Source organism: Sorghum bicolor, chromosome 5 (genome assembly GCF_000003195.3).
Source record: "Sorghum bicolor cultivar BTx623 chromosome 5, Sorghum_bicolor_NCBIv3, whole genome shotgun sequence".
Classification (NCBI taxonomy): Eukaryota; Viridiplantae; Streptophyta; class Magnoliopsida; order Poales; family Poaceae; genus Sorghum; species Sorghum bicolor.
Genome location: NC_012874.2, coordinates 942,675 through 968,321, shown reverse-complemented (window position 1 = coordinate 968,321; position 25,647 = coordinate 942,675). Strand labels below are relative to the sequence as shown.

The window sequence follows — 25,647 nt, the reverse complement described above, 5'->3', positions numbered from 1 at the left end:
AGGCCTAACAACACGGTAGGACATGCTTATGGGACTGACAGGTTTATGAACACATGAAATAAAAAGGATGTTTTTGGGACCTTAAGAATATCAAAGGGGAAAGTGAGAAACCGTTATGGGGCATGGCAGACTGGGTGCCCATTGTTACTTAGAGAGATTAGGCCTTAATTTAAAATTAGGAATATATAAGGTTGTTAGAAGATAAAGTTGTAGAATTTGTTAGGAGCCAACACTATATAAAGAAAGGAATGGGCGCACTGGACTCATTCGAGGCAAGCAATGAAGAAGAATTGGTCCAACTCTCCATACAGTCCAGCCTACCACAAAGGCTGAATTCGCCCAGCTATCTTCTTGGTGGTGTTCACCCCTAAATGAACTATGGTTCATAACATCTGGTATCAGGATAGACAGGGGTCATTTTCCATGGCTTCTGCTGCTGATCGGTTGGTGCCATCATGCTGCAACAGCAGCAGATGTCTAGGCACAATCTAACTAGCAAATTAGTTAGGATCAGATAAGATTGTTAGGAGATGAAGTTATTACGATTTGTGAGGAGCCAGGTCTATATAAAGAGGCATGGCAGTCATTTGGAAGCAACCAATGAAGAACTAGTCCAAGTCTCCCTATAGTCTAGTCTCCGCTCGAAGGGGGAACTATGGTTTGTAACAGAAACAGTATGGTGCAGCAATATAATCTAAGAGAAAGTATCTCAATTCTTAATTGGTAAATGAAATTACCGCTCCTGTGTAGACAGATAAAAATGTCAAGAAGGACCTCAATGCAGAAAGCTTTGCATCAGCATAACACTTCATTAAATTTGCTTTACGCATAATATCCAGCATTTTTTTAGCTACTTCTTTAGACCTCTTCCGGTCTGAATCAGTCCAGAGATCAACTCCAAGCTCGTCATGTATGTGCTCCACATCAAATACAAATTTTTCATTTGGCATCAGGTATGTATTTTGTAGTTGCTCCAAGGGATTGTGTTCAAAAAGTTTAAACTCCAGAAGAAAACTGAGCAACTCCTGGAAAGGGCCAGAGCTAATCTGCCGACCTTCGAGTTCTCCACATATATGATAATAAAGATCATTGATAACCAAATTATTAAGTTCTTGTTCACCACTGCACATTCAAGGGAGAGAATAAAATCAGTAGGTTCTTGATTACCACTTCATGAATCTCACTTTCTCCAAAACAATAACAGATTCAGAAAGGAGTACCATACAAGTCAATTCTACTCTATCAAGGTTAACACAAATCATAGATAAGATAAGGAGAACTGACAATAGTCCGAACTCAGAAACAAATGTCTATAGAATCAGAAATGGAATACTTGTTTGAGCAATAAAGAGATGCCTAATGCAGATTCAAACAAAAAAGTAGTCACAAACAATCATAGATTCCACAAAAATAAGAAGGTTACCTATATCCATTACGGGAATACTGCGACAGGAGAGCTAAGAATGCATGGTGCTGTGACAACTGCATAAACAATCTGTAAGTAGCTGAAAAAAGTAATATAACCAGTTAAGTATATCCAGTCACCTAATTTAATAAAAGTATCTTGCCATAAGCATCTTTATTTAGCCTGTGCATGGGTGGGTTTAGATGGGTTAGGATAGATTTTTGACCCACCCATGAATACATGAGCTAGATGTGTTGGGGTCGAGTGGATATTGTGGATTAAAGAGGTCTGAGCTCGTGCACATGTCATGGCATCAGGGAAGCTCTCTGCCGAAAGAAAGAAAGAAAGAAAGAAAGAAAGAAAGAAAGAAAGAAAGAAAGAAAGAAAGAAAGAAAGAAAATGAAATAAAATGAAAAATAAACCACTGTGATGGCCCTACCACGAGTTCCCCATCGGCACCTCCCCCACCTCTGACCACCGTCATGTACCACACGCCCCTGCCTTCGCCCACCACTGGCTCCTCTAGGGAGGCACTGCAGCAGGGTGCTACCTAATCTGCCACCCAGCCGTGGCGGCATGGCACAGCCACCTCACACGTCTTGCATTCAGACTGGCCACCATGGTGGATGCCGCCGCATTGGCGTCCGACCTTGCGGCCTTCCTTCGGTCTCACTCACACTCCAGCATGCTCAACTAGACCCTTAGGCAGGTCTCCAAGCTCGATGCCTCAACGTCCGCCTAATACAATTATTTGTTAGTTTACAATATTACTGTCTTCTTTTGGTTTGTACCACCCTTATCGAGTTTTCATCTCTAACCTACCAGAACTTGAAAGGGACAACTTTGGTGATGTGTTGTGCTATATACTATTGGGCATCCCAATATAAATTATATTCTCCAGTAAGGGCCTAACCCCCTGTTTTATACTTTGTGGTTATTTTTTTTCTCATGTCCTAGTCTAATTTTTCCATACAACTGACATTAAAAAACATTGGAGGTGAAGTACTTTTCTACAAAACAAACAGAAGCAAGACTGTACACATGATGCTAAAGAACCAACATCAAAGTCTCATAGATGCCTTACTTTTGTTGATATGATCTGAATTTTCTTCATGAATGAGAAAGACAAGCTCCCAGAATCACCAGTTGACAACTTTGTTATTAAATGGATGATACATAGGCAGGCAGCTACCTGTTGAAACGAAGATAATAGCAATAAGCATTTCGAAGTACCTTACCATTCTTATCTATATATCCTATAAAGACAAACCCCACTAAGTCAATTCTCTTGCATCTCCTTGCGCCATGTCATCCACTTCTACTGCTGCGGTGCTGCCGCATGCAATTAAGTGTCTACTCACAAATGGTTTCAATAGTGGATACAACTACCTACACTTAACCATACATGCATACTGCTAGCAATTATTCTCTAACATGACCTTCTCTCTTGCTCTTTAGAAATTGACTACTAAAACTATATATAGATGACTTGATAGACTACAGGAAGATCATATTTATATTTCTTCTTCATACCCACGGCAACGCGCGGGGAATCCTCCTAGTTAGCATGATTAGTAACCACAAGTACAAAAAACAAAAAACAAAAAAAAACGGAGAAAAAAGGCAATTTGCCAACCCTCAACTCTTGCTGCAGTTTGTTTTCTAAACCTAAATATTGTGGAAGACAATCCTCAACAATCAATATCAGAGCACCTCAGCAGCTAAACGGCCATTATTTTGGCTGACATGGCAATGGTTTTGCAAGATGTCAGTGATCAATGTTACAATAATGCATCTCATCTATTCCAAGGGCCCCAGTGACATATAAAGAAGCCCCTATACTATGGGCTAATTACACCCCACCCCCCGGCCCTCCTAGGCTGCATTGCTGCTGCTAATGTCCGACAAGAAGGGAGTAGGTCCTGGATCAGAAACACCAAGATCAACTAAAAGCCACCTCAACCAAGTTATCTTAGCTGTCACTGATGCCATAGCTCTCAACTCAGCCTCGGCGCTCGAGCGGGATACAGCAGTTTGTTTCTTTGTCTTCCAGTAAATGAGAGAGGAGCCAAGGAAAACACAATAGGCAGAAAGAGATTGACAATCAGACAGATCACTGGCCCAGGCTGCATCAGAACATGCATGGAGCTGTAGTGTGCTAGAGCGTGGAAACAAAAGACGACACGAGATGGTTCCCCGCAGATAGTGAAGAACACGAAGATGGTGACTATAGTGAAGCTGAGTAGAACACATAAAGTCACAAACTGACTGAGAATGTGAACAGCATGAGAAATGTCAGGACGAGTGATACCAAGGTAAACAAGGTTCCCAATAATATGGTGATAGAGGTTTGGATCCTGGCGAGGATCACCATCAGTAGCACAAAGCTAAAGGTTGAGCTCCATAGGAGTCTCAGCAATCAGATGATCTGTGAGCCCATCACAATCACGGATATCTTGAATGTACTTCTGCTGGGATAGGAAGTAGCCATCAGGGCTAGAGATCACCTCAAACCCTAAGAAGTATCGGAGCGATGCTAGATCAGACATCATGAACTTTTCACTAAGACACTTTTTTACAAAGGATATGTGCATAGGATCATCGCCAGTGATGAGCATGTCATCAACATAAAGGAACAAAATTGTTCTTCCAGAGAAGATGTGTGATTGAAATTCAGGGCATACATGGTTTCTTTGCTAGAGCAGGGCAGGATAGCCAGGCGAGCCTAGCAAAGCCACGCAATCAAAAACAGGTTGTTTGGTAGTTCACTTCTCCCCATTTTCATTTCTTTGACCCTTGGAACCATGGAAGAAGCCACTCATGTACGAACCAAAAATAGAATCCATCTACGGAACATAGAGCTACTTATCCATGGGAGGACTTCAATCAAAGTCTGGATGTACTCTGTGCTGCTCAATCCAATGTGCATTCAGAGACCATACAGCATTGAGCTAAACCCAGGCCACCTAAGGCAACCACCATGGAAATGGCACCTAAATGAATGTCTGTGTTGGTTCCAAGAAGTGAGGGTCCTGTTTTATTTTGTTCCAAGTTAAGAGATGTTTGTTGTTTATTAGAAAAGAAAAAGATGTATTCCAAGAAGTTAGGGTCCTGTTTTATGTGGTTCCAAGTTAAGAGATGTTTGTTATTTATTAGAAAAGATGTATTGACTGAACATGTTACGATGTTTCAAATTTCCATACAAAAAACACATAGTAGCACACATATAGTACTGTTAGCACATGATGAAAAAAGACAGATTGGGATGAATTTCAAATTGAGTCTTAGCAAGTTTAGCTTTATCTGCACAACATACATTATTTTTGGAAGAACTTTTGAAAGAATGCAACATCCTGAATTTGTTAATGGGGCCACTGGAACCCCTGAACACAAAATTCACTCGTAGAAGTACATCATTGTGCATGCACTTTGTACTGCTTTAGTCAGATGTTTAATAACCAGTGAGAACTTGGAGAAAAAGACGATATGAACCCCCTGGCCAAACTAAAATTAAAAGAAAAAGGAAAACAAAAGAAAGAAAGGATGGCAATTATCTTCAATTAATCAGACAAGAAACAATAAATCTACCTTTGCATGATGAAGAAGTTCCTTTTTGTATGCATTACTTGACAAGTTACTGATCAGATCGTCCAAAATAGCATTATCAAACCATTTCAAGACTACACTGCTATGACAAGGCCCACTTTTATGCTCTTTTTGCCCCTTTGGATCATCTCGGACAGTATTAGAAGTCTCTGCAAGCAATTTTCCTTGCAAGAATAACTCATGTGACATGATCTCAAATATCTTACCCTGACAATGGTACCTGCAAATTGAAAGAACTTCTATTGGGAGTGAATGGAAGCAAATCATACCTCCATTCCTATACTATCCTATCTGAACGGACAGCCAGCCATGTCGCTCCTTTTCCCTGGCCTATAGATTTTCCATCAACGGCAGCCCCATACCTCTACAACACTCGCGTACGGTATACAACAGGAATCAAAAAAGGGATCGACCAAAAAATCCGCCACACAAAGCTTCTATGCCGCCGCACCGCACGCGCCCCGGTGCCATCCACCGCCCTCTGTGCCGCGACTTGAAACCTCCGCGCCACTTGCCACCAGCGCCACCAGCGCTCCCATCATCCCCGACCACTGCCGCACCAGCCGTCCCATCGCCTGCTCCCTACCCTTCCCTACCTCCCGTCCCCTACCCGATTCCTGCCGCCGGCTGCCCACACCCACGCCACCGCCGACTTCGGCTCCCTCCGCCTCTGCTCCGCTTCGTGCCCGCCCCTCGACTCCCTTCGCAGCCACCACGAAAGGTTGTAACCCTTGTTCATTAAATAACTAGATTTAATTTAAAATTCTACAACTGAACTCCAGGCCTCACACTAAATGCTACATTAGGAAGCAGGATTAGCAGAGCTAACCCAAATTTAAAAAGAAATTAAGGAGACATTGATTTAAGAAATGAAGGGCCAATAATTCAATAGCTGTGACTGTGACCACACCTTAATGAAAATTTCTCATCAACGGCATTGACATTGTCAATAGAGCAGATATCAAGTGTAGCACGAATACACCGTGATAAGTTATCCCAGAATGTTAGAGAACTTCTTAGCTTCTCTAAAATGTACAAAAACTGTATACCACTTTCCCATAATGCCTTCAACAAGTCGAGAATACTTAGTAACACCAAGGGAGATCTGCAAGGAATATATTTCCTGATATTAAACACTGTAATTCAATTCAACATGTCAACTGCATAATATTAACATATTCTTAGGTAGACAAAATAGGGGCAACCATGAAGTCATGAATAAACCAGTTAAGGCCATGTTTGGAACCATGGAATTGAATTCCATTATAATAATCATAATTTAGGCACAAATCAATTAAGCTAATATTATGCGGAATATATTTGTATATTACTGTTTGCTAAATGGGGGAGATACTTATGTGATGCACTTCTGCTACAGGGGAGTGAGTCGAAGAGCGTGCTATAAGTTGCATAGTAGAAACATAGCATGGGAATCTATAAAATCAATTTCCATCTCACACCCCATGAATTTAAGATAGACTTATGTCTGAACTTTGGAAAGTTGTGGAATGTCAAATTTCAAGCCAAATAGCCTAGTCCATTAAGTAGATTCCAAATCCTCCAAAATGAAAGGATCCAAATGGCCCCTAAGGATTTTTTTTTTTTTTTTTGTCTTTTTGATAAAACTTTGTTAAATGAAACCTGAACGGTTTTCTACAGGAGAAACGAGGAAAAAATCTCCTCGCCTAAGATCAGATCCCTTTAATATGGCGCCAAATGTAATATATCCTTTACCTATTCATGAGCTCGACGGACCTTTCAATATAGTCCAAGATTTGGTCAGCAAGTTCAGTATTACTTTTTGAAGTAACAGAAACTCCCTTGCCATGATCATTGGTGGAAGCATTATGATCAGTTGTCTTCATACTCTGCTCTATCAAGGAAATAAGAAAAGCAGGCTGCAAAAGAAATATGCCGTAATTCACATGTTAATTATTTATCACTTTATGTCTATGAAGAACAGAAGCAGGTCAGATGCAACACAGTAACACAATAAACTTTAAAAAAACATAAGCTCAGGAATGTGGAGGTTATGAGAAAACAGTCTGCAGCACATGGAGCTCAAATTAGTCTAGAGATAATCACTGATTACATGTGTCTCAAGATAATAAGGATAGTTTATACCAGCTCGTCATAACATAATCAGTGGTGAAAATCTCATGCTCGGCCATACTGTCAAAACACATGACCAATGCTTCCAAAACAGCTTCACCGGTCAATAGTGGCATATAAGTGTAATGTTTTGGAAGCAGATGGCATGTAGCGGATAAGTTGTTTGGAAATGCTTTGAATAAAATCATTTAGCTACAACTCATGTACTGTATAAACCATACATTGTATTTGTAATCTTTCTATTAAAATGACTTTAAACTTTAGATCTTGAGTTGTACCCAAATAGTTGTACATGTAGCAGTACTTAAGTTGTTTTGCAACAACAGATGCTGATTTAGAGAAATTAGCAATGACATTTAAGGACTTATTTGTTGAAAGATAGCATATGAATAATTCTATGAAATAGTCAATTTGTTTTGCAATAACAGATGCTGATTTGGAGAACAGTAATAATGACATTTAAGGAATTAATTGTCAAAAGATAGCATATGAATAACTCTATTCGATAGTCTATGCAACAAATTATATAAAGTCAGCGACTCAGTATCTCAGGCATGCTATATAAATAAATGTGTTAAAAAAAGATTCACAAAAGTGGTGATCATTATATATTGATAATGTGAAAATCTGAATCACAAACATATTCAAAAGAGCATTTCTCCACTGGCCTCATGGGATAACATTTTGACATCAACGACCATCTCACTTGCTATTTCTGTACAGCATACTCAAAATATGAACATTATGGAAGAAACAAAACCTGATAACGAGCAGCAGATGTCAAAAGGTGGAATACAGCAACAACCAAACAATCATTAGTTTTATCATCCTCATCAAGAATGTAGGATATACTTGATTCCAATCTCCGAATCTGAGAGCAATTGTGAAAGGGGAAGGAAACATAAGAATAGTGGCATCAACATAAAAAACGGCGAAAGATTTTTTTTCAAAAAAAAAGGTTATCAAGAACAATGAAGGACTGATCAAACATCGTGTGATAAAGTACTAACCTCAGAAACATCACCAGTAAAGCTGGCATTTTCCATCAACTGAGGTTGGGCCTTATATGCAATGAAACACAATGCTGAGAATGCTCTAGCGGCAGCTAATTGCATATCCTTGACAAACAAATGAGGATCCTCCGTCTCAGTTATAAATACATTGATAAGATATAGGCATAATAAAGAAAATGATAAAAAAAAGAGAGGCAGCAACCAATTTCATAAGTTCTCATTTTTCAGGCCAACAAGATGGCCATCAGAAGCACTCCATCAATGTAAGCTGTCTTTAATTTGAAATATCAAACCTAGGAAGTTTTGACCAACAATAAGTGAAAATAAATGAACATCATGTGTAGAAATGATGTTGTTTTGTATTCAAACCTTTTATGGTGACGTTGATTTTGTAGTAATTGGCATACATGTTAAGAGAAACTAAAGGTCAAAAAGATACTTTGAAAGACTTTTTCTTGAACTAAAATATGCCTTACATTGATAGACACAGCGAGCAGTTTTTGTTCTATCAACTGATGTTCACATATCTTCCTCACCAGCAAAAGAGTCCAGAAAATACATGAATGGATTGAATGAATATAAAATCCAAACAGTTTCAGAGAACAGAGGGTTTCATTCCAAGATCAGTTATTCTACATGTACACTTGAGCATAGCTCACCACCAACAAACATTTTCCAATATTGATGCAAACTTTCAAAAATGCGAACATCCTTTGAAATATTCTTGCACAAATAAGATATATTTCTTCTCTTTTCATTTCCTTTGTTTCTTTCTAAAAATGGAACCAGAATACCCTTGTTTCACATGGATGAATTTCTACAGTGAAACAAGTGCTACATGTGTCATTTTTAAATAGTTGATCTAGGACCTCTAGAGACACCCCTCGAAGACTGCAAACTATGCACTTAACCTTACAACACAAACATAGATAACGTGACAGGATACATGACATTCTTGACAGACCATAATTAAACAATACAATATGTCATGTGTAAAAGTATTGAACTCAGTACAGTAAATGCAAAGACTCTGCTCAGGGCACATAAATGTAGACTTACAGGATTATGAAAGGACATCAATGATATTAGAGCTGTGATAAAAGAAAATGGCTTCAATGAAGATGACAAAACCATGGTAATGAATGGTGGATTTGGCAGTAAATCCTGAAAGAATAATGAGTCAAAAAAACAAAACAAAAAAAAAATACAGCATAACATAGCAATGGCATCCCTGTCAAACTATGACAGGCAAACCAGAAATGAAATACTACTATCCAGTATCAGCTCAACATTTCCATAGAACCAATTGAATGTCCTATTAGCCAAACATCCTGATGTTAAAGGTGTGTACAATTGCTTCTTTGGCATCCTTATGAGGGTGATCAAATGGCTCCGGTAGTATTGTACATGATTTTACCTTTTCAGCACATGGAATTGAAGGGTTTTTGTCCATGAAACCATGACGACAGCAGAAAAGACAAGACTCACCTAATTTCTCATTGCTCAATGCTACATGCTAGTGTCCTGTGCTATTGGCAAATTATTTGTACTTTAAACAATGACTTTAGTTTTCATGACTAATAACCCATATAAAGGGATCTTGTAATGGTCTAATCTTTCAATTTAAGTTAATTGTAATGAATTGGCCTTTTATTTATAACTGTATTTAACACCATATGCAAAGTAACTCTTGTTATTTAACGCCATATGCAAAGTAGTTCTTCTCAGCATGCTCTAAACAGAGTTTAAGAAAATACTCCCCACAGTAAAAACTGCTTGACTTTTTCAAAAAGTAAAAACTACTTGATGGATTTCAACATCATATGGTCTCCAATGTGTACAACTGATCAGTATTTTCTATAAGAATATAAATTATGAGATTGTGAAAGAATTTTTCAAGAAAAATCTACACATACGATGATATGAATGTCATGTTCCCAAACTTAATACTTTAAAACTTGTTCCTGCACAACGTGTCAAAAGATTGACTGAACCATGCCGAAACATCTAGTATTTATGACCAGAGATAGTACGACACAGCATCAAACTTTGCACCTTCTAAGAACTGTATAAGCAAAATATCAATGTGTTGTAAAATGTACATTGAAAATGACATAACAAGATGTCCTTGTTTTACCTCTGGTAAATTGGACAGGATGTGATACATAATATCAAGTCCGTTGCAAAGGACAAGCTGGATATCTTCAATATCCTTATGACCATGATAATTGCTCCTATATGAGTCCTGAAATTTTCTTAAAATATATCATGTAAAGGTCATAAAGCTAATGATCAATAATACTAACAGAAAGAATATCCTTACATGCAGTAATTGTGTTGACACAGATAAAATGGTCCAGAGTACACCATGGACAGATGAATCATATAGTAGAATTTCCCAAATGATGCCACCAAGCTTTGATGAGAATGGTTTTACTTGAATACAGCTTTTCACCAATTCAAACACCTAGTCAATTGTTTGGTGGCAATACTTAGCTTTCTATTATCAACGAAAACAAGATCAACAAAGTGAAATGTTTCTAAAATAAATCTACTAAAATGAAATAAGAATCACAGCCAACTAAGTGGAAAATTTTACATTATGTCTATTAAGTTCAACCGACAGAAAAAAAGGGTAATACTAAACAAAATCACAGGTAACAAGCTATACTATCATTACATTGAAAAAGCATAAAAGAATAATAAAAAAACCATACCCGAAGGGTTGTCTTCCAACGGCTACATTCCTTGTGTTTCCAGTTCACATGATTAACCATGATGTATTGAATTGAGAAAACAATTAAAGGTGATATCATATCATCATCAGCTGCTCCTTTCCGAAGAACCTGAATGGCAAAATCAAGCACTGGGAAATATAGCAATGAATCAGGTCATCACTTATGCTCAAGAACAAAAACCTATGTAGATTGTAGAGTTAAGGCAAGTGAAGACTGAACAGTCCATAGTGTTCTCAACCAAGAGAACTTACTTTTGCTTAAGTCTATTAATTTTATTTATGCCTCAAGTGTACAACATACTTTCTAAGAGCTCCACTATGTTTCGAAACATATACACCCAGTCATCCAGGGGTCAGAAACTGAATTGTTTACAATCATGAGATTCTGAACTTGCCCGACATGGATAGTTTGGTGTTAGATTTACATACAGGATACTATTTATGCCGAAAGTGTTAATTTTCTTTCAACTTATTCCACACTTTTCAGAATAGTTAACACATATGCTTAAATGAGAAAATAAGTTGACTACTGAGTGGGCAAAAGTGAACAAAAATCAGTGTAAACCAAATAGTTATACATATATGTGGATGCTGCTTTTCTAGAACCAGGTCACAAGGACCTACTCAAGTTGTATGTCACTGTAGCAGTATTTTTCTTCTCAATTATGCAGTAGCCATATCATTTTAGTGATTTTCTTTTTCTTGAATACTTGTAAATTGTATAGCACCATTTTAGGCCTTGTTTAGATGCAAAAAAAAAAATTTGGATTTTGACACTGTAGCACTTTCGTTTTTATTTAACAAACATTGTCCAATCATGGAGTAACTAGGCTTAAAAGATTTGACTCGCGATTTACAGGCAAACTGTGCTATTAGTTTTTATTTTCATCTATATTTAATGCTCCATGCATATGCCGCAAGATTCAATGTGACAGGGAATCTTGAAAAGATTTTGGTTTTTGGGGTGAACTAAACAAGGCCTAAAGTATCACAAATAGTAATGGAAATGTTTCAAAACCAGAAAAATTATAATGGCATAGATTAGGCAGAGCTCCTGCCTCATTCCATAGAAAAAATCATGATAGCACAGATCCAATTAACTCTAAGTCTCTAACACATAAAGCATGAGTCCACACGCTAGAGAAAGATCACATGTGCGCTATTTTCAAATAAAACAAGAGACAAAAGCTAGCAGCAATGGCCTAGCCCAGAGTCCAGAGATAGTCTCTGGAGCTCCTTTGCTCTCTGGAGCTCCTTTGCGCCTGCAGTACACCACAAGAAGCCAGTAGTAGTAATTCTCATTATCAACATACAACATTCAAGACAGGTTTTGCCATAATCCACATACAGCGCTCAAGACAGATTTTCCTAGTATTCCAAAATCAGGAAAACGGTATTCCTCAATTCTCATACACTAATAAAAAGGAACCAACCAAAAAAAAACCAATGAGCATTTAATCTACCATGTTGGGTCAAGGTCAACTGTAACAGAATGAAAATACAGCAAGAAATGACATTCAAAATGAAAAATGAAAAATGTTGAAACTCAGAAGAAGAAAAATAATATTATCTTGAATAATAATACATGCCTGAAGATGTAAGTGAAGAACAATCTCCATTTCCCTCAGAGGCAGCAAAAAGCATTCTAGCTAGGGCACCAGAAAGTAACCAATCACTGCAGAGGTAATTGCAGCAGTCATATTTTGGAAGTTCACTTTCAAGAATCAAAACAAAAAATTACAGAAACATACAGCAAGGGTTTTTTTTTTTTTTTGATGTACCATGTTCAATTATACACCAAATAATTCAAACAGAATGAAAATAAAAAGTACCTTGATGGACCATTCAATTGTGAAGTGAAGATGTTGCACTCAAACGCCGCATAGAACACGTGATATGGAGCACTAAATAGACACAGTAACAGCTCATTAATTAAAAGCTTTACAGAAAAGACAGTTTCGCTAGATAGGATCTTTTACAATGTGAGTCTAAAAGTAATTTTGCTACAATTGCTTGAGCTCCTACCAAAACAATAAGCATCAGTTATGACATGTTTATAAATCATAAGCATACTGTTAGAGAATGATTTTACTTGATTAGGCTAACCCTAGGAGGGTAGCAATATAGTATAGCATACATTGGCCTCATGGGCCTAGCCACACGGGCCAATACTCACTCCTATACTCCAACACATACTAATTACTTAACACGAATAGAACCAATAAGAAACTTCTACTGAATGAGATGTCAAATATTCGAATTTCATAAATAAACAAAAATGCCATTTGGACTGATAGAAAGTGAACATTGGGCTATTTGTCAAATGTTACGAAAAAATACAGGTCTTTAAGGGTTTATCAGTACTCACACTTTTACCTTGTAAGTTTGTACTGAAAGCATAGTACTATAGTAGAATCAGACATTTTTGGTATAAAGCATTATTTGAATTAAGCCTCTCGGGCGGTATAGAGTACAAAGACTTGGACAGACGCCTCCCCAGATGCAGATACATATGGCAATATCGAATTACAAACCCAAACCAACAAATATACAATATAGTCTAACATCCCTCGGCAGTCATAGAGAGCATTGTGGGCAGTCAGACTGGAGAAGAAATTGAAGACTAACACCTCGTGAAGTCATAACGTCACATTGCAAATGCAGTGACTGGAACAGAAACTGACAAGTAGCTGATGTGGACAATAGCCCTTTTTGTCCTCGAGGTAGGCGAGGTCAAAGTGGACATGGTCAAAGCCATAGAGGGAAGCGCTGGTCTGAAGCATCAATAGAGGCACACGAGTACACAATCACTAGCTTCCTGCAGACAGCTGCAATAGGAAAAGAATCGATCGAATGGTGAAGGTACACGAGGCTGCTCGGACGTATCAACAAGTAATCGCGCATCATCCGTTAGCAACACCAGCGGCGATGTCCATGAGGTGGCAGCAGTAGGGACTTGGATCAAGAACCAGCGTGACGAGAACCAACAAGGGTGGCACCAGCCTAGATAAGTGGTAATCGTGAAGGTAGCTTGACCATGAGCAACTACATTGCTTCCTGGGAGGGCATGTGATAAAACCCTCGTCCTTGGGAGAGCCAGCAACCGAATAGCGAGGGAGGGATTGGCAAGCAAGACATTGGGGAAAAACAGCAACATCTACGCAACAAACCACAGTGCAACTGCAACCCAACCGGCAGCACAGGAGAACAAGGCATGGCCCGAACGGTCATACACGCATGATGCAACAGGTTGCAAGATGGTCACAGACTCACAGGGCCCATGGTATCTCAGCCTGACGATGCAGAATGGAGGACGCCTGAAAGCACCACCCTATGCTGCGGATCAACTAGATTGGCCCAACACAGCACTGCCCCCGGCAGAGATCAATCTCCCCAGGGGCAGTCCAGAAGCGTTAGCCTTAGGGTTTGGGGAAAAAACTGAAACCACCACCCCATGCTGCGGATCAACTAGTTTGGCCCAATATGGCGCTGCCCCCGGCAGAGATCAATCACCCCAGAGGCAGCACAGCAGCATTAGCCTTAAGGTTCGGGACCAAGAAAGCATAGTAGGTTGGGCATAATGCATGGGATATACATAGACTAAGAGGACAAGACAACGCCCTATATACATATGGCAATATCAGATTGCAATCCAAAACTACCAAACACACTCTACCAGATATCAATACACATGGGCTGTGTGTTCTAGAAAAATTACGAATACACACAACTCATGTTAATAAACCATAAATGGATCAATTGCGCAACTCTGTTCTTCAAGCATTGAATGCATTTACTATGTACAAACAATGTGAGCCTCAGAATAGCTGGTATTGTGTTTGCTTTGTCCTTTTTACCATTCTACTATATATGAACCAGTTGTTTGGTCATTACAATTCATAGAATGTTTATAAACATAGCCACCAAATTAACAAACATACCAACAAGTGTTTCTCCCAATTCAAAAAAAAGGTGCAACTGTCACCCAATAACAATTAAAGGTAGCAACAAATGGTTCTTCAATTCATAATTTTACATGTGTCACCAAAACAATCACCCAATTATCATAAATGTATGAAAAATATGTTTCTACCGATTCGTAAAATTTTGCAAGTGTCACCCAGACACACAATAGTCCTAAGTCTTGGCCGGCAGGCACAGTACAAAACAAATGCTCAGCTTCGTTACAAAAGTTCATAGCCACTTCAATTATAGGAACAAAGAGAAAACAACTTACCATTTGATCATTTCTGCTAGCAGACCAAGGGTTTTGGACAATATGTCAGCATTATTAACATCTCTCACATATTTGAAAATGGAATTGCAAAATATCTTAGCGATATCAATCCTGATAAGAACAAAAATATAACTTGATAATATATAATGTCCAAAGTACTAAATTGAAGCTGAGGATATGTTTCAAACCTGACATGATTTTCAATTTGTCCTAAGTTCTTTGATGTTTGAACAGCAGGTGACTTGTCAACATGCAACAAAGCGAAGCACAGGTCCTATACATTCAAGTTTCAAAACAATACATCATACTTAGCATAGAACAGCATAAAAACTGCATAATCTTAAACGAAAGAAAACCAATAGGAACAAACGAAGACTGAACGCACCATGGTATATTAACACAATGAATTGATATATCCATTAAGTGCACCAAAAAAGCCTAGCAAGTCGTGATGTAGGCCATAGAACAAAGTGGCAATACCTTATTTGACGACACCATCCGATAAAGTAGGTCCATGATATCAGATGCCTCCTTATAATTGCATGAATGGAGCTCTTGCGCCAGAGTTATGAGCAAAAAGAATACCCCAGAATGCGGGAACTACACCAATGTAGCTATGTCAGCTAAAATATGCAGAAAAACAACTAAATCAACATTATCTACTTTTCATAGTAGAACTACCTTTAAATGATATAAGAAACCAGAGAGGTTGATCAAGTACTTTAATCAATGGGAAAAAAAAGAGTGGAGTTATGATATTGCAATTCTGCAGATGTGGCACCTTGCTAGACCACACTAAAAATCAAAAGTCACCTATGGACACTTAACACGATGTTCCCCTGATATTATTTTGGAACCTGGATACCTTGTGCATGGCAAGTTATCAAGACCAAACTGGAACTATGACTCAACTAGTAAAACTGAACTGATGCCAGTCTGGAATGGCTCAATTTAAAGAACAGTCTACCATGAAACCCTAAAGAAATTATACCAGTGGCTTTCCTACAAAAAATGGGTGGATTTTAACCATAGCATTCCAGAAATTTGCAGCATAGAATCACATGAGTTGCGTGGAATATGAGTGAACGTTGTGAAAGTAATAATCACAGAAAAAGGAGACAGAAAGGGTGAACCCTAGCCTGGGTGGAGGAAAGCAATGTACCTATCATTCCACAAAAATATCTGGTGTGACTACATGCTACTTGTAATATTATCAAATCGGCAGTGTGCTGGTCCAACCTATGGTCAAACCATTGAACTCTTAACAGAACAGTTCAGCTTCAACTACAATGCTGCATGATTGGTTGGCTAAGAGTCCAAGGACTAAGGGCAAGTCATGTGCCATTGATATGCCATTCAGCAAGGATATGAGACCTGTTTGAGGAGGGAAGCAACTAGATACTTAAATTGTTTCTTCTTGTTTGAAAGTGGTGATCGAGTAGGCCTCCTACGCAACGGAATTATACATAAATAACGAGTTACAAAAGCAAACAATTTAGTAGCAGCAAACCAAAAACGGAGCACTATTTTTGAAATTCCTCTTTCATATGATAATGTTAATTGATACATTAATTCATGTGATGTTTCATTATCTTCATTGCGTAAATGTTCCTGTTGATTCCTTATGCTGAGTCAAGAGCCTTAAATTTAATTACTGTGATCTTTTTGTGGCCATCTTGTACTGATCTCCAGACCAACAAGCTCCTTCAGTCCTTGACTTGTTTGGCCATGCCTCTGGCCTTGGAACTAATTTACTATGTAACACGGATACGCCAGCGAGGTGCCGTATCCCGTATCGGATACATATCCGATACGGATACGTGTCGGATACGTGATGGATACGTGTCGTAAGAGTATCTGAATTTTTGTTAATTTCGTGAATATTGAGTACGTCGGCCAATAGGTATCTGCCAATTCGATACGGCCCAGACCAACAAACATGAGTGCACTCCCTTCCTCTATCCCCAACGCTAGGCACCGACGCCCGCACCCCCGCACTTCGTGCCGCCTCCAGCTAACACACGCGGTGATGCCTCGTCCTGCTCGCCGGCTGTCGGCCGCTGACGACGAGTCTCCGCCCCCGCTCGCCAGCGACGAGCTCCACCCCTACTCGCCGGCCGCCGGCAACGAGCTCCGCCCCTAATCGCCGGCCGCCGGCAACGTCTCTGCCCCTGCGACTTCGATCCAGGTGTCCAGCGACCTCCCATCCCGTGAGTTCATCCCCTTCCCTATTCTCGATGTTGACTTATTGTTGCTTGATTTCTCTGGTCCGCACTTCCTCTTCCTCTGTCCATTCTCGATCTACTCTGTTTTTGCATTTCTTAATTTCTTGTTGCCTGATTTTCTTTGTATGCAGTGGATGGTGTCTGGCGTGTCTCCAAATACAAGTAGATGGCGTCTCTTTTTTCCATTCTCGATCTACTTGATCTACTCTGCAGCTCGCTGTTGTGGATGAGAGTGAAACAATTGAGGAAATAGGGAGTTCATGCAAGGCTGAATGCCATTTATTAATAGTAAAACATAATAATAGAACTTAAGTAGTTAAGTAGACTGCAATGTTTTATTGTTATTAGTTTTAATATGCATTAATATCTTTTTAATTTTTAAAATAGTAAAATGTATCCGCGTATTGGATTTTTTAGAAAATTGTTGTATTTGTATCCTTCCGATACTGATACGCGTATCCGTATCCGTGCTGCATAGCTAATTTATATCAAAGCACAGTTACTCCAATCCATTGCTCTGACAAGGACTATCAGGGATTTCGGCAATGGAGAGTGCAAAATTATGGCAAACACCTCATACCCCTTGGGTTGGGTGGCTTTGATTATATAGTCAATAATGACTTGAGTTACAAGTAAGCAATATACAGTTAACCCCCTAGATATACATATATCTAACAGTCCCCCACAGTCGAAGCGGGAGATTCATGGACGCACAGACTGGACCTAAAATCACTGAACAACTGTACAGGAAGACCCTTAGTCATGATGTCAGCGAACTGATGAGACGACGGTACATGGAGGACCCGTATTTCGCCAAGAGCCACCTTCTCTCGGACGAAGTGAATGTCGATCTCAATATGTTTGGTCCGGCGATGATGAACAGGGTTAGCTGTCATATACACAGCGCTAACGTTGTCACAGAAGACAACTGTAGCCGACTGTAGAGGCAGATGGAGCTCTTGAAGTTGGCGCAGCCAACAGCACTCGGCGACTGCATGAGCAACCGACCGGTACTCCGCTTCGGCACTAGAGTGGGAGACAGTGATCTGCCGTTTGGAAGACCAAGACACCAGCGTGTCACCGAGGAAGACACAGTAGCCTGATGTGGAGTGCCGGGAGTCAGGACAGCCAGCCCAGTCCGCATCAGAGTACGCCGTGAGAGAGCGAACAGGACCAGAGCCAATACGCAGACCTTGCGTAAAGGTGCCCTTGACATAGCGAAGAATGCGCTTGACGAGAGCTAGATGCGGGTCCCGCGGATCATGCATGAACAGACAGACCTGCTAAACTGCATATGCCAAGTCTGGACGTGTCAGTGTCAAATATTGCAGCGCACCAGCAAGGCTGCGGTAGAAAGCAGGGTCGTCGATGGGAGGACCATCAGCAGCGGACAGTTTGGACTTAGAGTCCACAGGCGTCGTGGTGGGATGGCACTCTGACATGCCAGCACGCTGGAGAAGCTCAACAGCATACTGTCGCTGGGAGAGGAACAGACCATCGGCCGTGCGCGTGACGGAGATGCCGCGGAAGTGGTGAAGCGCGCCGAGATCCGTCATCGCAAATTCTGAGCTAAGACGCTCAGTGATGCGACGAAAGAGTGTTGGAGAAGAGGCCGTCAGGACGATGTCGTCGACGTAGAGCAACAGGTAGGCGACACTGTCTCTATCTTTATAAATAAAGAGAGACGCATCAGAGGCCGAGGGCTGGAGCCCGAGTTGTCGAAGATACGTGGCAAACCGCTGGTGCCACGCCCGAGGTGCCTCAGACCATAAAGAGACCTCTGCAGCAAACAAACATGATCAGGAGCAGAAGGGTCGACGAAGCCTGGAGGCTGCTGACAATAGACGGTCTCCTGAAGATGACCATGAAGAAAGGCATTCTTCACGTCGAGCTGGTGGATCGGCCAAGAGCGTGAGGTAGCAATGCTGAGAACAACGCGGATGGTGGCCGGTTTAACATCTGGACTAAAGGTCTCATCGTAGTCGTCGCCGTACTGTTGAGAGAAACCCCGGACAACCCAGCGAGCCTTGTGCCGAGCAAGCGAACCATCAGCATTATACTTGTGCTTGAAAATCCACTTGTCAGTGACGATGTTGGCGCGAGGTGGACGAGGAACCAGGCGCCAGGTGTTGTTATCAACGAGAGCCTGAAATTCCTCCGCCATAGCAACACGCCACTGCGGATCAGCTAGCGCACTGCGATAGTTAGCTGGTAGTGGCGAGGCGACGATGGTAGACAGGTAGGCGCTGCTGTAGTCAACGGGGCGAATAGCGCCGGATTGCAGCCTTGTAGTAGCACGAGCAGCAGGTGGGATGGCTGCGGCAGGGCCTCCTCGCAGCGGGGCACCTGGTTGTGCACCAGGGGCAGCAAGATCACCTACTAGCGCACCAGGAGCGGGTGAGGCACCAGTAGCGAGGGTTGTGGTGCCCGCGATCGGAGTAGGTGCTGAGGCCGGCGGCTTGGGACGACGGACGAAGACCCTGCCGATGGGACCTATGACGTTGGTGGGACGGCTGGAACAACACGGCCGCAGGAGATGACGGCGGGGAAATCAAGAGGCGTAGAGCCGGACAGGGGCACGGAGCCACGCCCGCCAGGCTGAGGCGGCGAGCCGGACGGGGGCACGAAACCACTCCCGCCAGGCAGAGTCGGCGAGCCAGACGGGGGTACAGAACCACGACCACGCCCGCCAGGCTGAGTTGGCGTGCCAGACGGGGGTACAGAACCACGCCCGCCAGGCTGAGGTGCGACACCTTGAAGGAGTGGCGCAAGATCGTCACTGTCATCGACAAGGAAGTCGAGTGACGCCGGAGAGGAGAGCCCTGCATTGTTAGCTGAAAAAGGAAAATTGGTTTCATCGAACACAACATGGCGAGATATGATGACGGCCGCGACGAGAGGGCAGATCAAGGCAGCGATAGCCTATGTGAGATGTCGGGTAGCCGAGGAACACACACGCAGAGGAACGTGGTGCGAGCTTATGGGGAATGTTGGCAGAAATGTTAGGATAGCAGAGGCACCCAAAAACACGGAGATTGGACAGATCAGACGGCTGTCCATAAAGGCGAGAAAAAGGAATCTTGTGAGAGATAGCAGAGCTCGGGCTGTGATTTAAGAGGTAGGTGGCGGTGGCTTCAGCCCAATAGGCTAAAGGCATGGAGGAGTGGAGAAGAAGAGTGCGGACTATGTCATTGAGAGTGCGCAAAACACGTTCAGCCTTGCCATTCTGGGCCGAAGTAGCACCATGGCCCCGACACCTGTCGGACCAGCCTGGATCGCCGACTCGGGAGCCACTTACCACACCACTCCCGACCCGAGTATACTCTCCTCCGTTCACCCTCCTTCGTCTCATCCTTCGTCCATCATGGTCGCAAATGGCTCGTGTCTTCCTGTCACGTCCGTGGGTGCCGCCGGCGCTCATGGCTCCTTTCGTCTTCCCGCCGTTCTTGTTGCACCTTCTATGGTTCACAACCTTCTTTCTATTCGTCGTTTTACAACTGACAACTCTTGTTCCGTTGAGTTTGACTCTTCTGGTCTTACAGTGAAGGATTTGGCTACCCAGCGTCCTCTTCTCTGATGCAACAGCTCAGGGCCCCTTTACACCCTTCGTTTTCCGACTTCGGCCCCCTCCTCCTTGCCTTCTTTTTTGTCAGCTGCTTACGCCGCCACACCTTCCTCCACTACTTGGCACCGTCATCTCGGTCATCCTAGTCGTGACGCTCTGATGCAGCTCAGTCGTAGTTCGGACATTCGGTGCCCTCGGACTCACGATGAGCAATTGTTTCATGCGTGCCAGCTGGGCCGTCATGTTCGTCTTCCTTTTTAGTCCTCTACTTCCCATGCCTCTCGGGTGTTCGATCTTGTTCACTGCGACCTATGGACTTCTCCTGTCCTCAACATTTCTGGCTACAAACACTATCTCATGGTGGTCGATGATTTTTCTCATTATTCATGGACTTTTCCCCTACGTGCCAAGTTTGATGCTTTCCCCACTCTTCTCCACTTTTTCACCTGGGTGTCTACTCAGTTTGGCCTCACCATCAAGGTCGTCCAGTGTGACAATGGTCGGGAGTTCGATAACTCCACCTCCCGTGCCTTCTTCCTCTTCCACGGTGTCCAGTTGTGCATGTCTTGTCCGTATACCTCCTCCCAGAACGGCAAGGCTGAGCGCATGATTCGCACCACCAACGACATCATGCGCACCCTTCTGCTCCAGGTGTCCCTCCCCGCTCGCTTCTGGGCTGAGAGCCTGCACACCTCCACCTATCTCCTTAACCGCCTTCCTTCCGCTGCTTGTCCCACTCCTACACCACACCACGCTCTTTTCAGTACCCCTCCTCGATATGACCACCTTCGGGTCTTTGGGTGTGCATGTTACCCTAACACCACAGCCACCGCTCCCCACAAGCTGGCTCGCCGTTCGACTTTATGTGTCTTCCTTGGCTATTCCCCTGATCATAAGGGTTACCGATGCTATGATCTCACCTCTCGTCAGGTCCTCATCTCTCGCCATGTGGTGTTCGATGAGTCTGTTTTTCTCTTCTCCACCACTACCACCTCTACACCTGACCCTGACACCGTCTCCTGTAGGTAATGCTACTCCGTGCCTGACACCGGGCCCGTGCCCCGGCTCGCCGCCCACCAGTGGCACCCCTAGCCCTGCACCCTGCTCGGGTCCAAGGGTGTCGCCCTCCGGTGCTGCTCATGCCCCTACGACCGACGCAGGGCTGGGGACGACGGTGGTCCCGACTCCTGCACCTCCTGTGCGGTATGCCCATCCGGTGCACGTCTACCAACGTCGTGCGCGGGCAACCCCGGTGCCTCCGCCCTCGCCAGGGGCCTCTTCTCCATCGGCGTCGTCTCCACCGCCGGCGGCCTCTTCTCCATCGCCGCAATCACCACCGGTGGCCCCTTCTCCGCCGGGGACACCTACTCCACCGCCGCGGCCGCCGATTGCCCGTGTCGTCCCGACGGTGTACCACCCGCCGCTCCTTCACCAACAGTAGCGGCACGTTCACCCTATGGTGCACGCACGGCTGGTACCCTGCGGTCCCGCGCTCTTGCGATGATGCCCGGTGACCCGCAGATCTGTACCCTCTTCCGTCCGCACCGTTTTGTCGGAACCTCACTGGCGCCGCGCGATGGAAGGAGTACGTGTCTCTCCTCGCCAACCAGACCTGGGATCTGGTGCCCCGTCCACCCGGCGCTAACGTCGTCACCGGCAAGTGGATCTGGACTCACAAGCGGCGGGCTGATGGTACCCTTGAGAGGTACAAGGCTCGTTGGGTTCTCCGGGGCTTCACTCAGCACCCTAGGGTCGACTACGACGACACTTTCAGCACGGTGGTGAAGCCGGCCACCGTCCGCACGGTGCTCTCCTTGGCTCTCGCTCGCTCCTGGCCCGTGCATCAGCTGGACGTCAAGAATGCTTTTTTGCACGGGACGTTCAACGAGACAGTATACTGCAGCCAGCCGGCGGGGTTTGTTGACTCTTCTCGTCCCGACTTGGTCTGTCAGCTCAACAAGTCGCTCTACGGCCTAAAGCAGGCCCCTCGGGCATGGCACTCTCGACTTGTTGCTTTCCTAGTGTCCCTGAGCTTTGTGGAGGCCAAGTCAGATACGTCTTTGTTCATCTACCACCGCGGGCTGAGACCGCCTACCTTCTGCTCTATATTGAAGACATTGTCCTCACCACCTCCAGTCCGTCACTTCTCCGCCGCATTATCAGCATTCTTCAACAGGAGTTTCCTCTGAAGGACCTGGGTGTCCTCCACCACTTCCTCGGGGTCACTGTTGAGCCTCGCCCCACCGGACTTCTTCACCAGCGGCAGTACACCCTTGATATCCTCGAGCGAGCGAGGATGACTAGCTGCAAGCCCTGCTCCACTCCGGTTGACACACAGGGCAAGTTGTCAGAGGCCGAGGGCGCTCCCGTGGCAGATCCCACTGTCTACCGGAGTCTTGCTGGTGCACTTCACTACCTTACCTTCACCAGGCCAGACATCACCTATGCCGTGTAGAAGGTATGTCTTCACATGCATGATCCTCGAGAGCCCAACCTCACTGCTCTCAAGTGCCTCCTCTGCTACCTCCGCGGCACCGTCGACTACAACCTACTCCTTCACCGGTCTTCCACCACCGAGCTCGTCTACACTGACGCTGACTGGGTCGGGTGTTCGAACACTCGGCACTCCACCTCTGGCTACGCTGTCTTTCTGGGCGGCAACCTGGTGTCCTGGTCGTCCAAGCGTAAGCCGACATCTTCACCAAGGTCCTCCCGTCCTCGACCTTCACCGAGTTCCGCTCCAGCCTCAACATCACCGGTGGCTAGTTGCGTATGGGGAGGGCTCGTGTGTGTGCTTCTTTTCATGTACAGTCTGCAACTCCGCTGCGTCGGCGATGTATGAGAACTATATTGCTACCATTCTAGGGTTAGCCCAGCAATCAGTGAATTATAGTTTCCAACAGTTGATCCCCCTTTGTCAGGTGGTTATTGTCATCTACTGAAGCACAATCTAGTCAATTAATCAATTAACGTAAAAAATTGCTGTCCTCGACCAAATAAAAGAACAAGCAATTTAGTAGCAACAAACATAATTTGCTATCATAATCATGAAAGCTGAATATAGGATGTAAAGATGCACCAAATGAATGCAAAAACATGCAAACATAAAGAACAATCAACCTAGAAGCAGCAAAGAATTTTTTTTATAATAATCGCAAAATCAAACGAAGGTCGTAAAGATGCAACACATGAAACTGAGTCTAAAGAAACAAATGTGGAAGCATGCAAGCATACAGTAAGTATGGTAGTACAAAGAAGATAGTCACCTCCCAGCGAACTAATACAGTATCCTCTCGAAGAACTTTCAAAATGTAGCCATGGGTTCCACGGGGAAGTGTAATGCCTTCAATACCAGGAATGCTGACTGGATGATGACTTTCAATTTGATGCCCATAATCCACACCATCAGCAACAGAAGGGATCGTATAGATTGTTGTAACTCCATTCATCCTCTCAAGATAATTATATCTGCAACGAAGCCCGATAAATACTGAAATACATTACTACATCACGTGGCAAAGAATATCATGATCTTTTTTGCATTGCTTTTAAACAACAATCTATACAACCACATCCTCTTGAAATACCAAAAACAGTTAATTATATTTTGCAAAGATAAAATTCTTGATAAGGGAATGAAATCGTTGGTAAGGATCATTCTGCATGTTGCAATTTGCAAACCAAGATGGCTTGTATACTACTGCCTAAGTACTGATAATATCAATAATTCTGAATGTTTTTTGTATATTTCATCCACAGATAAAGAAATTACAAATTCATGCTCATGAGATGGCAGTGAAAAACATCATCACTATTCCAAAAACTGGAAAATTGATAAAAAAAAATGTAATAACAGTATTCACTCAAAAGCAATTTATGAATTTGAAATGAGATAATAAAGGTCCTCTTATCAAATACACAGAATTCATCAACCATATTTAAGTTATGTTTGTCTGAGCAAACCAAATCACAGTAACAACATAGAGGAAATCAACGCAGCACAAGATAGGAAGGACACAAGTTTTCTATGGGGGAAGGAACATCAATCCCGACACAGTAGTAGTGCCAGAAAAAAAAAGAAAGAAAAAAAGGACAACATACACGCAATGAGCAGGCCAGGTCCCATGGCAAACCGCTGATAAGAAGTGTATTAGTTCAGATATCTGAAAAGGATACTCCTTCTCCACCATATGAAGAACAGATCTGATTGGACCATCAACAAAACTATCTTTATCCCAAAATTGCATACAGAGAGATTCCTGGACAATTAAAAGATCATAAGATGATTTCTATGGACCTCATGCATAAATTATTCCACATCAACAGTCATAATAATCATATTAATACCTCTCCATCATAAACTTCACATAAAATACTTGAAATCGTGTCAAGAGAACTATCTTCTTTCTGCACATAAAATAATGCAACCAACCAGTTAAGCTCCTTAGTATTGCCTTCACCAAGAGTTAATTTAAACATAATTGTAACTAATCAATAGATTTGCATTTACCTCATAAGATACCTCATATGAAGCAATGAATGCTGAAATGAATGTACGCAATATACCCCGATAACCAGAAACAGGACCCTGAAATTAAGTTTTGACTTGATTAAATGATCAGCAACATAATAAACAAACCTAGAATGTGCACTCTGCTACTTAATAAATAGATCTACAATATATTTCATAGAATCAACATGGACTTCACAATGGGTGCATAAAACATCTATAACATATTTTTTCCAT

The 25,647-nt window shown here is 42.8% G+C and overlaps 1 protein-coding gene across 1 annotated transcript in view; it reads right to left on the bottom strand.

Moving 5' to 3' along the window:
- LOC8067606 overlaps window positions 1-25,647 on the bottom strand; it is a 41,685-nt gene that overhangs the window by 2,855 nt on the left and 13,183 nt on the right. The window contains exons 10-30 of the mRNA XM_002448847.2: window positions 25,411-25,488; window positions 25,248-25,307; window positions 25,002-25,159; window positions 24,167-24,368; window positions 15,591-15,710; window positions 15,299-15,384; window positions 15,111-15,221; window positions 12,706-12,777; window positions 12,463-12,548; window positions 10,854-11,002; window positions 10,460-10,603; window positions 10,274-10,381; window positions 9,196-9,300; window positions 8,134-8,241; window positions 7,884-7,994; window positions 6,746-6,909; window positions 5,922-6,116; window positions 4,994-5,231; window positions 2,490-2,597; window positions 1,424-1,482; window positions 738-1,122 (exon numbers count right to left, since the gene is read on the bottom strand). Of these exons, the coding sequence (XP_002448892.2) occupies window positions 738-1,122; window positions 1,424-1,482; window positions 2,490-2,597; window positions 4,994-5,231; window positions 5,922-6,116; window positions 6,746-6,909; window positions 7,884-7,994; window positions 8,134-8,241; window positions 9,196-9,300; window positions 10,274-10,381; window positions 10,460-10,603; window positions 10,854-11,002; window positions 12,463-12,548; window positions 12,706-12,777; window positions 15,111-15,221; window positions 15,299-15,384; window positions 15,591-15,710; window positions 24,167-24,368; window positions 25,002-25,159; window positions 25,248-25,307; window positions 25,411-25,488 (2,847 nt within the window). The remainder of the gene's footprint in view (window positions 1-737; window positions 1,123-1,423; window positions 1,483-2,489; window positions 2,598-4,993; window positions 5,232-5,921; window positions 6,117-6,745; window positions 6,910-7,883; window positions 7,995-8,133; window positions 8,242-9,195; window positions 9,301-10,273; window positions 10,382-10,459; window positions 10,604-10,853; window positions 11,003-12,462; window positions 12,549-12,705; window positions 12,778-15,110; window positions 15,222-15,298; window positions 15,385-15,590; window positions 15,711-24,166; window positions 24,369-25,001; window positions 25,160-25,247; window positions 25,308-25,410; window positions 25,489-25,647) is intronic.